Below are 15,735 nucleotides of genomic sequence, written 5' to 3'. Positions count from 1 at the left end.
CACCTAAAATATTGTTAAGAAATTACCATGGCTTCTGTGATTGTGGCGGTTTTCCATACTACATGTGACGTTAAAGAAGTGTCTTGTTTGGTGTAAGCTAATCTTTTTTTTTTGTATTAGAAATTTGTTTAGACTTTTTCTTTCTTTCATTGTTGCATGCTAGTTTCCAAAGTTGTCTAGTGACCAGAGTAAGGTCAGTGAAGTTGGTGAATATAAGGTTATACCCCTGCTCAGTGTTTTAAAATAAATAATCAAATGTCCTTTTGCAGGCAACATGCCAGAGGTACTTATTTGATGTGAGTTGGTGAATATTTGCCATTGGGCTGCAAAAATCACTCAAATCTTGGTGCTGACAGGTGGTGGGTCCCTAGTGTAGTCTCAGTCAGCCAGACTGACCAGTACTTTGGTCATGGGGCCAAAAAGCAGACCATCTTCACTTTGTGCCCTCACAGAGCTGCAAAGTGAAATGAAGATAACTTTCTCCTTTAATAATTATATACTTTGTGACTGCAAGCTAAGAATATTACTGAGCTCCAGACTACCCTGAGGGCCACTGACAGATGTGAAGAACTATGATACAATTTGCCTCAATTATCTGTTACCAGGGTGTTGCTATTAAGTTATAGTTACTGGGAAAATAGGGAGTGAGGGATGGGAAGTGACCGTTTGAAACAAAAAACAGTTGTGGGATAGATAGGGCTAAAATTGGACTGTGCCACTTGAAATGTGTATTCCACTGAAATTGCTGGAACTAAGGAGCAGTGTAAGCAAGAAGAATTAGTGTTGTTCTTTCAATAAGGTGGTTATATTATACAACTTGAACTGTCAACATGGACGTAATTGGTTTCTTCTTTCTTTTACAAGAGATATGGATTTAATACCAAGACTCTTTTTTTCATTTACAGGCATCAACTTATCACCATATTCAAGAAATAATGGTACAGTTATTACGCACAGTGAACAGAACTGTTATTACAATGGGACGAGATGATCCCTTAATTGTGAGTAATATTTTAATGTATTTTTAATGCTTTGAAAGTCATTTTATAGTTATCCTGAAAAAATGCAAATATAGTGTTTGTGGTCTTTTTAAGATTTAAAATAAAAGGTCTAAAGCTTTACTCTTTTTTTTCATTCAACTGTGCCACTGTAGTGTCTTTGAAGTGTAGTTGAATACTGTGAGATTTGTGCATTCTTTAAAAAACCAAACACTAAATCTGAAGTTGATTGCTGTTTGCAAAAAGAATAATGTTTTATTATCCTGCTTAAAGGGCACACTTTAACATTGAAAATAGTGTTTCTGCTAATCTAAAGTGGAAGTATCTGAGTAAAACAACAACAACAACAAGCTATTCTGAATAGCTTATATAAATAATTGGTGGATGCTCTGTTTCTCTGAATTTTTCCACATGCTTTACTTTTTGGGGGGCTAGAGTTGCTATGGAACAGCTGCCATTCCTGGCTCTGTTTCTGGAGAAGCAAGATGATGCCGTATGTGCACAGGGAAAATATCTGGGGATGCGCTGGCACAGAGCACTCACTTGAGATTTTTGTGGAGATTCCATGGTTTGAGAGTTATATTCAAGGACAGATTCTGCAATTTCTTCAGATTTGAGTATATGTCTCATGAGTACTCCTCTTGATTTAGACTGTTTGTGAGAATGCAAGCCAGTTGTGTTCAGCAGGAATTATGGAACTTGCCCTTCAGACTGGGCACTTAAGAGAAGATGTATATTAATTGTTAGTCTTTAGAGATTTACATTATTCTGCAAAATCATGAGCAGCATTTGCTTGATTGTTTTGGCCACGAGAGGTACATTGCCTGTCTTTCAAAATGTAGTTTGTTTCCTTGTTCATTTCTGTTGGAAAACCAAAATAACAGTTTTAGAGCGTTGCCAGTCAGAGCATGTGTGTCTCCTAATGATTAGTCTCCTAATAATTGAGTTCTTCAGGGGAGATATTTGCCAATGGTTGCTTCAAACTCCCTGGTGGCAGTTTCAGAGATCATATCATTAACTGTTTATCAGAACTCCAGTCTGTTACTCTTTTGTGTGTAACCCTCTGGTGTGTATGCATGGTCTTAACAGGAGGAGGTTTTGAATGCAGACCCAGTGAACCTTTCAGTTCTCTACAGTCTTTGAAAATGTTTTCTGTACTTGTGAAGAAAGCATCATATAAGTGTTGTGGATGATGTAATCAATCTATTAAGGAGTATTTCTGGATACCATAAGCAGTAAATGAAGAAGCAAAATGAAACTGTAGTAATCCTGCAAAAAGGATCCATCCTTATTATTAGGAAACATTAGGAAATCATTAGGAAACAAGCTGGTTACAGTCAACTGAAATGGCTTGGAAAATCTGTTTGTTTTTCTTTTTGTTTTTTTCCTCTCATCTACTCTAATTTTTTTGCTGTTTTTACCTAAAAAGATCAAACCCAGTGTGAATTTTGAAATGCAGATGTCTGAATGCTAATAATGCTCATAAATACCTATGCATATGTGTATATTGGGCATTTTAGAGTTTTTTCAAAGCAGAATTTCAGTAAATTACAGAGTTTTCTAAAGCTGAGGCAAGATCTCTCAACAGAGTAGTCTTTCACACGTGACGTGAAAAAATTGTTTGTAATGAACAAAATAGTCTTTTGCGTTTAAAAAGAACTGGCAAAATCAGCTCGTTTCATGCTCTCTGTACTATCTTCCGGTCACTCCGTTAATTTGCAGGTTTGCTTTAAAAGTTCTTGAGAGGGCCAAACTTGTTGAAAGCCTGAATGCTTAATCTTTTAAAAATGAAGCAGATAGTCAGGAATTATGATCTTCTGTAGAATGCTTAGGTGAGCTAAAGTTGCTAAAAGTATGGTGAACTCTGCAAGTGCACGTGGGACATACAGAATAGCTGCAGTCAGACTATGTAGCTGATGTTATATGGATATGAGTGACATTTCAAATTGGGCTACATCTGTTATCTACTTCCAGGAGAACAGAAGGTTACTCTTTAGATTCTTAAATCTGTTACTATGTTTCTGAATATTGCAAGTATTTTTATAATTTTCTGCTGTGTAATTTTCTAGAATTTGAAAATGGTATGAAAAACAATGGTAATACTGTGTTATACTAATAAAACCAATGGTTACAATTTACAAGACCTGTAATTCCTTGTGAGTTTAAATGTCTTGTACCTGGATTTTATTTACCTGAGGTTTTTTTTCTTTCTGGCAGGGATAAGCAGGTTAATTTTCATATTCAGGTGTCCTTTTCACAATCTTCTAGCTTGTTGGCAGAGAAGGAGTTAAAAGGATTTTGGATTACAGTTGCCTTTATCTTTTCCTGCTACAATGCCAGTTGAATATAAGGGAGGGTGCTGCCTTGGGCTCAGCTGGTAACAGCATACTGTGAGCTTAGTTCATGTTATTACTGGAAAGAGTCAGGCTGAGAAGGTGTTGATGATGGAAAGGTAATTTGGCTCTCTGCAACTACTGCAGAGAAGACTTACTTAAATGCCAGTCTTGCCTTCATTGTGATGTTTTGGCAGTTGAAGGCTTTAACAGCTGCTTGGTTATTTTCACTATTTTAAAAAAAAAAAAAGACAACTTGACTGTTTGTAGTTGTAGAAGTGCTTCTAAACTTGTAATAAAGAGGGACAAGTTTATTGTCTGAAATTGGCTGTTCAAGCTTTATCTTGAATACTTATGAAATATACTTTTAGTTAAAGGTGCAGTGAAGTCCTACTACAGTAATTATAGAAGTAAAACGTACAAGAGCATGTAGAATACAGAAGTACTTGTTTTCGGTATTGGCTTGGTTAGGTAAACGAAAATGTTATAAATCCACCATATACGTTTTAAAGCTTTCCTTTGGTACTCCCAAACGATTTCACAATATCAGTTTAGCATGATGAAAAGAGCGTAGTTATGCTACACAGAAAAGTTTCTAGACAATATTTATGTAAGATATTGTACAAATAAAGACTTTGCTGAAAAGAAAACAGTGTGCTCGGTTAACCAAAGCTACTCTAGATAGCATACTTTTGCAAAAAACAATACTTTTGGGGAAAATAATGACCAGAGAAACCATTTTGCAGAGCTGCTGTGGTTGGAGAATATGATATATTGAAATATACACATGGTCTAGCTAAAAGTTACAGCTTTTTTATTCAGTATTCAAATTCAAATTGAAATCCTTTCTCTACCTAGAAAAGCTGCAGAATGATTCCATGAAAGACCTATTTATTCATTTCCCATTCCTTTTCCTTTCCCAAAAAACAATTGTTCACTTCCTTTGTAATCTGAATGTTGTTTGTTATTAATTGACTCCTAAGAAAAATATCTCATTTTATTGCAAAAAATAATGTCATGTTTAAAGAACTTAAAAATTTACAAAACATACATTAGATAATATATTTCTTTAGGAATATGTTTTGTATCTAAGCTAGCATAAGTATTGTGGCTTTTTCGAAAGAGCAATAGTGCACAAAACTATAAAAAGCCCTACATGAACTGCTGTTACATGACAGACAGAAATCAGTATTTTATTCATACATTCTGAATTTTTAAAGAAAGTTAGGTTGACTCCATAAAACAGCAATTTCAAATACAGTAATTTTGGAATATGCCATGTTCTGTGCAATGTTTTATAAATAGCATATTGTAGTTGTCATTTAAATACGTCTTTCAGAGAAGGTTACAATATTTTGTATGCAAGTGCTGTCAAGTAGCTCTCAAATGTTTTGGGGGTTTTTTATTGTTGGTTTGTGGGTTTTTTGTGGTGTTGTTTTTTTTTTTCGAATTTTATTTAAAAGCGTGTTTGTATTTTTAACGTTTATTTCCTACTCTGGGAGCTGGTTTTGGGCATTACACTGTAATTTTCTAAATCAGAGAAATTTTTATAGCCAGTACTATTATATTCTAACAATCTACCAATTTCTATTACTTTTCCACTTGACATCATAAATTGCATAGTGTGTATCTGGTAAGTTTTTTATTTCCTATATGAATTAACAATTAATTACTACAATATTTTTAAAATATTAAACAATAAACCAAAAAGCAGTGCTTACATATTACATTTTCCCATAGTTTAGATTCTCCAATTATGTGTTACAAAGCTATTAATTTTTAGATATTTTGTGTTGCTAGGTTATACAAATTTCTATGTTTAAACAAAACAGATAGTAGCTAAGCAGTCTTACCCTCTTGCTGTGGCTGATGCATACCATGACCGACACTTCCCCACTGTTACCTTTTAATGTAACAAGTAGCCTTTTGGTCCAGTGTTGCCTTTAAAATTTTATGTAGAAAGCCTATTGTGTGTGACGTACTGTGGAGAAGACTGGGTATAATAACTTCTTGCATTTAATAGGTGTGGTTTTATTGTGAAACTTTGATGCTTATTCTTTTGTAGGAATAATTTACTTCTGGCACACTTTTACTTTATTTTTAGTTAAATTATTGCATGGTTTTTGTTCATGGTAGCAGAGTCTCTGCAAGAAGAATGAGGGAGTTCTGTCTGTGTTTCAGATAAGTCTTTTGTTTGGATCTTAAATACATATTTTAGAACTTGGCTGGCTGTTGCTACTACTGCTGACTCAAAAAAAAAATCTCCTTTGTTGTACTGAAGTCCTGAAGTAGAGAACTCTAGGAGCAACCTTTCTGAAGGACAGTGCTTTAGAAGCACTAATTTCATATTTCAAAGAAAGCATATGTCTTGAAGGGGTGAATTTGAAAACGCTGAACAGAGGGTAGGCTGAAAGACAAGTGAATGTTCTTAAATTGCAGCTTTGGGAGCTGAGAGTTGGCTGGCCTAGATAGCTTAAGTGTTTCCCTACTGCTGTGTGTGCATATGTTAAAAAGAGAATTTCATATCCATGTATGGATATTCCATACTTTACTGATTGAGAGAGAATTGAAAAACAACTGACTGAGGAATATGGAAAACAAGGCTAATTTTGACTGGGAAATTAAGAATTAAAAATTTTCTACAGTTCTGGATTCCATCAGGATCAGACATTAAAATATAAAACGTGTAACCATTCACATCAGTATATTTCAGTTTTTCCGAAGTATTGATGTTTGTTCAGGTCATAAGAAAAGCTTAGAGCCTTACTTACAACTGTCTTTGTTTGGACTTTCTTAAACTAAGTAGAATATTTCTGTTCTTGCATAGTTTTACTGACCCCAGGAATTGATTGGTACTATGTGGTGAACCAAAATACTGTGGTTTGTTTAAATTGAATAATCTGGATCCTTTGAAAATATATTGAAGGCTTCATATTCATTATGTATGCGAAACCAAAATCAGACAGGTTAAAATGAGCTTTTTTGTGCTTATTAAAAAGAAAGACAGAAAGATTGCTTTCATACAATAACAAATTATTGAAAATCAGTTCATTGCAGAAAAAAAACTTACTGGTTTTGCTAGTGTTATGCCTATTGGTATTGCTTATTATTATACCTTTACCACAGAGGATATTGATCTTAAAATGCTATTTTAATACACAAGAAACATTTACACACTAATAAATCCTTCATTATATCAATTATAGAGACTAATGCAAAATAACAATGTTGTTGCATACTAGCATAAGCAGTACATGTATTTGAGTGTAATATAATGTCATGTTCTGATGTAATAATTTCTTACCTTTGTTATACCCACAAATTATTATTTAAGAGCTTTTCTGTCTCACTAAAGGCATCCTTTTTGCTAGTAAAAATTCATATAAGGCTTTTAAAGCCTCTAAAATAACGATAATTTTGTGCCTGTCATTTCTGTGCTGACTGAACTTAGCATGTTTTTTTTTTTTAAAAACTGTCAATCTTTTAGAATTTTGCTAAATTAAGCCATCTCACATAGCATATTCTCTTCTAAATGAAGACTAGTTTTATCAAAAAACTTAGTTTTTCCAGACAAAATTCTGTGCAAAATTGTTTTAATGTGTTTTCAAATGTGTAATTAACCCTAAGAATTCAAGGAACACAGAAGGGTACAAAAAGTGTACAGACATTTTTAACTAACATTGCACAATTAGCACAATATGATTTAGAAAAATAGAATCCAGGCATTAATCTATTGAATACCCTGGCACCATTTGAACTAATTAACCAGAATCACTTCTAAGGAAAGGGTCTGCAGTACATTCCACTAAACATAAAACACATTAATTGAGCTTTACAATGTGCCCTTTAAACTTGCTTCATAAAACCCTTTCCCCTCTGCCCCTCATATGAAACGTGACCGTGTTTTCATGAGCAAAATAGTAGTATCGTCAACCCTAAATTAGGTTACGTTGGCATACCCCGGGCTAGCTGGTAAATTGACTATTTTTGAAGGAAAGGAATAGCTGCGTTGGCATCTGATAAAATTTTTTCAGCATATATGAGTTTTGATATAATACAGATAAGTTCATTAAATATTATTTTTTATAATCAATTTTGTGTCATGTATTGACTTATATCTTAAGGCCAAAAAAACACATCTTGGGATATTTTGGTATAGATACAGGTCTTAAATGGACAAAGTGGTTTAGCAAGTGGTTTAGCAAGACAGTAGCCAAAGTGGTTATTCCCCTCTATTCAGCAATTGCGTGATGACATCTGAGGCATTGTGTCCAATTTTAGGCTTCCAGGTAGATGAAAGACATGAACTTACTGGAGGGAGACCACCAAGATGACTGCAGGCTGCAGCACATAACATGTGGAAAGAGCAGTGAAAATTGGATTTGTTCAGTCTTTAAGAAGTGAAGGCTTAGGAGGGAGGTCTTGTTATCTGTCTAATTCTTCTTGAAGGTATATTTGGATAGGGCAAGATGTAATAGACATAACAGTTAGAACATAGGAAAATCAGATTAGTTGATAGGAAAAAAATTGGAACAGCTTGCCCCAAGGGGTTATGGATTCTTGCCTTTGGAGATACTCAAAACTCAAATTCACCTAACTGGACCTTGCTTGAGTAGGCGGTTAAGACTAGAATTACCGAGATATTCTCTTGTTTTATGATTCTATGATTCTTTCCAGAGAAGTCTATTAAATGGCTGAAACTTCTAAATGGTTGCTTTCTAAATTGAACCAATGAAAGGACAGAGAAAAATTTAACCTGAAATTCTTTTTTTTTGTTAAATATTAGATGACAGCATCAAAAATATTTCCGTGGGCATGTGAAATAATTGTAATTGTCTCCTTTGAGGAGAGATTTGTTTGAATGACGTAGATTCCCCTGAATTTGTTCTTGATTATGTCGTTTGTTTAAAGATCAAAGTTCTTTCCTTTTAGTCCATGTTGCATATAAGTAGGAAATGAAGACTATGTGACACCTTTAGCTTTGTCTACCATTGTTTTTTAAAGTAGAGATTTAAACTTCGTTATTTTTGGAAAGTTGAAAAAAAAAATCTTTACAAAGCATAGGAAAGTGTCCTTGGAAAAAATGAGAAAGCTTCCCTTTGAAAGAAACAATTTCTTTTTGAAAATAGTATCTTCATGCGCCTTTATTCAGTGAGATGATTTAAGTAAATTCAATTTTTTTTATTTTTTAGATACTCTAATTAAACATTCTTTAGCTTTGTGATTTCGTAATAGCACATTTTCAGGTGTGTGCTCTCAAACCTCTTTCTGTTCTAGTGTCTTTTGAAATGTAAAAGGATTCATAAGGAAGTCAAATCCACCAGAAGCATTTTCTTTTCACCTTTTTTGTTTTTCTTCTTAACTCCTTTTTCTCGGGAGCTGGATGATCAGATGGTAGCTTCTGAGGTGAAACTGAAGCTGGATTTTGCTCTGCATGATCCAGCATTTTCAAAATCTGATGAAATCTTCCTTCTTGTTGTCTGAAGTCATATTCTACACTATGGAAAAATGAAGAGATTTAAGCTGAGAAATTCCCTCTTTAAAAACCATGTGGAAAGGACGCTTACTTCATTAGAATAATTTGGCATTATTTAATGTTAGAGCCTGGTTAAAACACAGGACTCTATAGGTTGCTGCTTTGAAAATAAGTTAATCTCTTAATCTTTCCTGAGGAAAACCTTTTTCTTTATGTGAGTTAAGAACTCCAGCATTGTGCCCAAAACAGTGGGACAAAAATTAAGCAAGAAAAAATGAAGATGTACTAGGAAGACCTTTAAATGCATTTTATTCAATGGTCAGATTTTGATAGTGTAATCTAACTCAGTCATATGCTCGGCATGAATTCAAAACTCTCACGTGCTTAACTTTGTTAAATGTAAATGTCTCCCACTAGGAGACCTGCTGGGACCAAAAATATATGAAATTAAGCAAATATGTAAGTCTTTGAGATAAGTGGTGTTAGTTAACAGGAAAGTAGAATGTAACTCATTTTCTTCATTGAAACCCATAATTGTTATTGATGTCAAATGAGAGCCAAGATCTTAATTAGGTAAGATCAGATATGTCCACAGAAATAAATGTGAGGTTCAAAAGAATCAATGTGGACAGTGATTAAGCAGTCTGATGCAACCAGTGTAGTTAAACAAAACTAAAAAGAAACAAAAACAAACAAAGAAAAAAAAAGATGCAGTGTTGTATGGTTTTTCTTTATTTCAACCATCTTTTCTGGGCAGGAGAGTGGGAGTTGTATCATCTATGTCTGCTGTGGAGGTTTTAGCAGGCAGAGGGGAGAGCAGAAAGGACCTGGCTGTATTTTCCATAATGCAAGCTCTTTGGAAGGAAAAAGGCATCATCAGAAGGATGTTGGGATGTCACATTAAGGCCCCGAACCTGATTTGGGCACTGAGTAGAAGAAATCTGTAAAATTACTAAATATGCATATTTTTAAGCACTATTAATTGTGAATATTTGTATGTATATAGAAATCCATAAACATTGTTGAATAATATGTTAAAATTAACCAGGAGCTTGTTTCCCTTATAATTAATATGTTTTGGGTTTTTTTACTGAAATAAAATAACTCAGCTGGCAAAAAGAAAGCAATAGGATTATTCTAATTTAGAAGAACTGGAGAGGGGTCTCTGGACAGGGAGCAATACATAATAAATATAAAAGAAGTGGAAGAAAGTGATCAAAATGACAAATTTGATCAGTGTCTCTTCAATTTTATGGGCTTTAAGTTGCTAAAACTGCAACTTAATACTTGAGTCACAGATCACAAGTGCTGGAGAATGAAATGTTTGGTTTATAGCGTACATAATGATAGCAGCTGCTCATGTTCCTTTTTCCTTCTTTTCTTCAAAGTTTCTAATTTAATGTTGGAGAAATCATCTCTAGAGGCAAGAGGTCAATTCAGTCTTCATCTAATACTGTCCCTTTTTTGCTGAGATAACTGTTTTTGGTTGCTACTTGCATTTGTTTATTATAATAATACAAGCATTTGTCTTACAGGATCTAGATTGAAAGTTCCAAGTCATCTCACACAACCCTGCTGGATAGTTAATAAAGCTAAACTTACAGCCACTATATACCTGGTCACTGTTAGACTGAAAAGCTCTTTATTACTTTACCAATCAGTGTAATCCACACTTGGATTGATATGAAATTAGTATATTGTTTGACTCAGGGACTGCTTAAAATGTGCATGATAAAGATGGTTCAGTGACACTAACCCAACATTCTGCTTGTACAGTGTTTGATCACTGATGAGTTAAGTTCTTTAAGAGCAGGAAAACAGGGAGCAAGATGAAACACTTGATTCTATAATTAATGACAACAGCGATGCTTCATTAGTGGAAAAAAATACTTGCATGGATCTTTTAGGCTACATAAAACACAGGAATTGCATGGGTTTGTCTAGAGCAAAAACTGATAACAATTACTTCTTTCAGAATGTTGTCTAATGAATATGTTATGAATTTCAAATATTAGTTACTTAGAATGCTTTTTTCATAACCATGTCTTGTGGAACATCTCTGTAAAGTGAAAATTATTATGTTTCCTCGCTGTCTCCTGTTTTGTGTCTTAAAACTAGAAACTTTTTAGAGGAATTGTGTTCTCTTGTATGCATTCTACTAATCATTGCACTGTAAGCCTCCAGACACCATTATCATTATAAACTATGTAGTAAATCAAAAAGGCACATCGATGTTTTGTTATTTCCTCCATTCTTTCCTTCAGATACTTGTGCTTGTTGCTCAGGATCTTTCCTGTATTGAAACTGTGTAAACTAAAAATGAGGGTAAGCATCATCGTTTATTCTTCTGAAGAGAGCAGGCGTCCTGCGGTAAACGGTAGTTTGCACATAAATTCTAGAAGTGACCTCTGTTGTGTATAGTCCAATAAAAATGCACAGAGATAGTTTGTTCAGAGACAATGACCAAGTAAAGGAAATTGATTTTGTCCTGGATCTTCCTTTTTATACAGATTCAGTCTATGTTCTTGGATAAGTCATGTAACTACCTGGAGTATCTAGTGGACTGTGGAGAAGACCAACAACTTTGTCTCGGAGGAGTTGTGGTGTTTAATTTGTCACATGTCAATTACTTGAGATTTCATTACCAGAGGTTTAGGACATCAGTACTCAACTGAGTTGTATGTTGAACAATAGATTCCAATGCCATGTCCAACCCTGACTTTACCTAACAAGCTTATTAAGCTCTTTAATAACTTTGGCCCATGTAGAAAATGCGATGTGAAAAATGCTTCCTTTTGGATATAGTCTCTTCATTATATCCATAAAAAAATTTAAAGTCATAGTGCTTACAGACTGGCGAAGCGTGTAAATGTAAGCATGTTTAAATATCTAAAAACTCTGGAATACTAATACCTATGAGTATCTTTGAAGGGATATCTGAAATCAACTTCTCCTTAATTTTGCAGTGTAATGTCTAACTTCAGTACCTGATCTTCACAATATGTGACTGGCAAGTTCATTTCCAGTGAGCTTTTTTAAAAAAATAAACTTTAAAACAGTACAGCACATCAGAAATGTGATACGTATAGCAAGGAAAACGAGCATGTGATTTAAGTAATTAAATCAGCTGCAAAGTCCTTTAAGTATCCCTCATAAAAAAGGAATGCAAAAAGACAGGGTTAAACTAGCAGTATTATAATTTCTGCACTATTTTGGTCTGAATACATATTCTCTACCTCTCCAAATGAGACCTAAGGTATCAGATGTAAATTTTGACCATGCATTCATTCATGCTTCCTCTTCATTCTCTTAAGTCTGCAGTGTATGGCAGTACTGGAAAGGATCTAAAATGGTGAAGTGTGAGCTCCAGCTCTGATTATGCTGCATTTGTGCAATATGTTACTTAATATTCTGTGAAGAGCCCAATGAATCTTATAGAATCAAATAACTGAAGGTGTGTGTTTTCTGCCTCATCACTGGGGTTGCAGTGATTAGATAATGGGATTATAAATTGGTGGAAGCCCTATAAAATCCCTTGCTGAGTGGACAAGCTACGTGTGCAGTATGACCAAGACTTTGTACCTGCTAGCTTTTTGGTTAATGGCTGGCAAGCTGAAGATTCTTACAGTGTGTTTGATTTAGTGGGAAATTTCTATTTGAATTCTCAGAAGTACAGTACCTTTTTCAGATAACACCAACATTAATTTTTTTCCACTTGGGAAAACAAACAAGCCACCTCACACATACCACTTGGTCTTTTGTTAAAAACTGGATTAATAATAATTGAGACCTTTTACAGCTGTGAACAAAACATTGTATTGTACATTTGTGAGATATACAGACAATACAAAATTGTGTGAAAGAGTGAAGTACCTGTAAATGATACATGCGGTGTTCTGACAGGTGCTGCAGTTGTTGAGGTCTTGACCAGTATGATAGAAGTTACGCCTGTAATAGACAGTAGTTCACGTAATGTGTATTTATAGATAAGTTAACAGATCTCTGAATCTTTCATGAATAAAAGTAATTCTGTTCACCACTTCTATTATCCTTACTAAAAATTCTAGTGTCAAATTCTAAATTAGAAGGTTGCTTTAAAAAACCAAACTCTATGTTGATTTATGTTTTTGTCTTGCATCTTTCCCACCTCATGTTGTTAAGGATGTTGGTTTTTGGTTCTGGTGTGAGTACTTGTTATGAAAATACTTAGACGTGCGACTGCTTCTTATAAACTCACTGTAAAGTATTTGAATATCCATGATATTGGTGAATCAATCTGATCTCTGCCCTTATGTTTTCCATTCTTTCCTCTTTTCATGTTTCCTCATTTAAGTATAAACAAGTCAGATTTTTACTGCTGATAGTATACAAATTTGGAGCGTTGAGAAAACAAGAAAAGTGACTTTCATACTTAACACCAACTAGAGTTGAATTATTTTTATGATCGAGAGATCTGCATTAGAAACAGTTTGAGGTCGGTGGCTCATTACGTCTGAAGGATGCATAACATTTATATTTAATGAGTTTTATTTGAATTAGGGGAGTGCAGTTTGTACCAAAATAACTTTCTGATTGCTTTTGGAATTAAGGTGGAGGTTCTTCACATGTGGTGGTGTGCTACCTCCACAAGTACTTGAAATGTTCAGTTTTACTGCTAGATGATTCTGGCAAGATGGATTGAAGCTTATCATTGAATCTCAGTGTGAAACTTCAAGATAATTGGCAAAATGTTTGGTTTTGACCATGTGGTAACTGAACAGAAATGGACTATAAATATTGCTAAATAATCTGACTGTGCTTCACTGCAAGTTACTCTTTGTAATGGTCAGATTTGCAAACATAATTGAAACTTGTCCACTCTGTCATACATAACTACATTCAGGGGAGGAGGAGTGGGTATTTTTTTCTGTAATTTCCTGAAGAACCATAGTTGAGTGGTCGTTCTATGAAATATAGACAAGTGATTGCTTAAGCTTGACACATACTTGGATTCCACCCTCCCTTTCCCCCCTCGCCTCAGATCTTGCTTCTAAACTGAACTTTTGGGCTTTGGTGTTTTATAAATGTTTTATAAATGTTTTTGCATTTTTGTTATCAGTATGTCTATGTGGATTTTGTCTGTTGTGTCTAGACTATTACAAAGTTTGTGCTAGAAAATTGTATGGGCTTTTTGGATAGAGAAGAATGACTAAGAACAACCCTCTGACAGAGGATAGTTGGGGCTGAATTATATGGGAAAAATGTTACATGGAATAAAAATTTATGCAGGCACAGTGGAAACTAACAGAAGTATTTTCATGCTAACAGCCAGATGGACATTACTGGTTAATGCTTCCAGATAAAAAAGGTAATCTGTACAGAGTAAAATTACCTGTTAACTTGATTTATATTATTTTAATTTTTTAAATGAGTGTAAATTCGTATTTGGAGTGTGAGTTGGAGAATTATTCATCAGAAGTGCAAGAAGGTGATTTCAGTTCCCAGATAAAATACTTTGAGAAAGAAAGAACTCTTCAAAATAGATTTATCTTTCTTCAGAAATTGTAAGAAAATTGGGGTGTATAAAACTGTAGCTTCAGTTAGTTATATCCTGACAGTTTTTGCAGAGCCACACAAACCTTTTATGTCCTCGTGGGAACAAGTGCAAAGACCTGGTGCGGACTCACATGAGCATGTTCTGTGCTATTTCTGCGCAATTGAACCTACATAAAAATCTCAGTGCAGCCTTCTTTTTGTGATGTTTGCAGAGTTTGTGGAAATGTGGAAGATTATCAGATTTCTTCCTTAGTTGTAGTCAGTAAATACTATTGATACACATGATCTGATTTTTAAATTAAGGATGCAGTTTTATGCACAAACCAGTTGCGCATAAATGATTATTCTAGCTGCCTAAGCTAGCTGTGCTAAATACAAGAGTAAATGTATGATAACATAGACTTCGTGTTGTTTTATCTTTAAAAAAATAAAGTAAAATGAAACCTTTATTCTCTTGATACTTTGAAAAATCTATTTGTGGGTTTTTTGAAGACAAAAATTATTTGCTGGATATACTACGTTATCATAAACCAGAACTTTAAAATGTATCCTAGATGCATTTACTGTAAGTAAGAACTGCTGTTAATGGTTTGAAAAGCATTATTAGGATATTCTAAAACCTATTTTGAGCATAGAAATATTTAAAATTCTATTTTAACCTTGTCCTACAAAGGTGTCCAGTCTTTAGACATTAGTTGCATTTATAGTATTATTATTATTTATAATACATAAATGAGTTGCATAAATAAGATACATAAATAATGCTTGCAGCCTTGGCTAATAGTCACTACGAGAGCGTACTAAAAATAAATATAGGTCATGCATTCTTATGATAGTGCAGAAAGCAGTCATTCTAAAATCTGAGATTCCGAAGCGAGTTCTTGCTAACAATCTTCACATGCTGTATGTTCATAGTTTCGATCCCTTTTGAGCACCTACCTCTACCTCGCATGAAATCTTCCTGACATATTGAAGCTCTTGAAGTTTACCTAGCATTGTGTCTTTTCCTATTCTTAAGGCATTCCCTTTAAGCAGCTATGTTGCTTGTGGTATCATGAAATGTAACTAGCAATGTTGTCTCCAAATATCTGCAGATGCTGTGCTGTAGCCACTAATACTTTTGCTTAATTATGAAAGCAGTAATAATTTATTACACAGAAGTTTTAAAGTTTTTTTTTTTTTTGCTGATATGAACTGTTTCAGCAATAGGACTGCTTTGGCACTAAATGCATATCTGACCTGGCTAGTAAGAGATAGTTGGCTTGCCATAGGTTTCTATTATACTACATTTGTACATTAGACTGTTGGGTTTTGTTGTTCTACTGCATACGGATTTTAGCTAGATGGAGACTGCCAGCTCTCGGGTGTCAGTGGCTTTGTATCTGACACCATA

General features: G+C 34.3%; 2 protein-coding genes across 2 annotated transcripts in view; one reads left to right on the top strand and one right to left on the bottom strand.

Annotated features, from left to right (window-relative positions):
* DOCK2 (dedicator of cytokinesis 2) overlaps positions 1-15,735 on the top strand; it is a 207,038-nt gene that overhangs the window by 83,464 nt on the left and 107,839 nt on the right. The window contains exon 27 of the mRNA XM_075164094.1: positions 906-1,001. Coding sequence (XP_075020195.1) covers positions 906-1,001 — 96 coding nt within the window. The remainder of the gene's footprint in view (positions 1-905; positions 1,002-15,735) is intronic.
* Positions 8,262-15,735, bottom strand: part of INSYN2B (inhibitory synaptic factor family member 2B) — a 36,488-nt gene continuing 29,014 nt past the window's right edge. Inside the window, exons 3-4 of the mRNA XM_075163872.1 lie at positions 12,681-12,755; positions 8,262-8,829 (exon numbers count right to left, since the gene is read on the bottom strand). Of these exons, the coding sequence (XP_075019973.1) occupies positions 8,643-8,829; positions 12,681-12,755 (262 nt within the window). The 3' untranslated portion in view covers positions 8,262-8,642. The remainder of the gene's footprint in view (positions 8,830-12,680; positions 12,756-15,735) is intronic.

The sequence above is a fragment of the Calonectris borealis genome, chromosome 15, assembly GCF_964195595.1.
Source record: "Calonectris borealis chromosome 15, bCalBor7.hap1.2, whole genome shotgun sequence".
Lineage (NCBI taxonomy): Eukaryota > Metazoa > Chordata > Aves > Procellariiformes > Procellariidae > Calonectris > Calonectris borealis.
The sequence above is the reverse complement of the archived record's forward strand: the minus strand, read 5'-3'. Positions and strand labels throughout refer to the sequence as shown.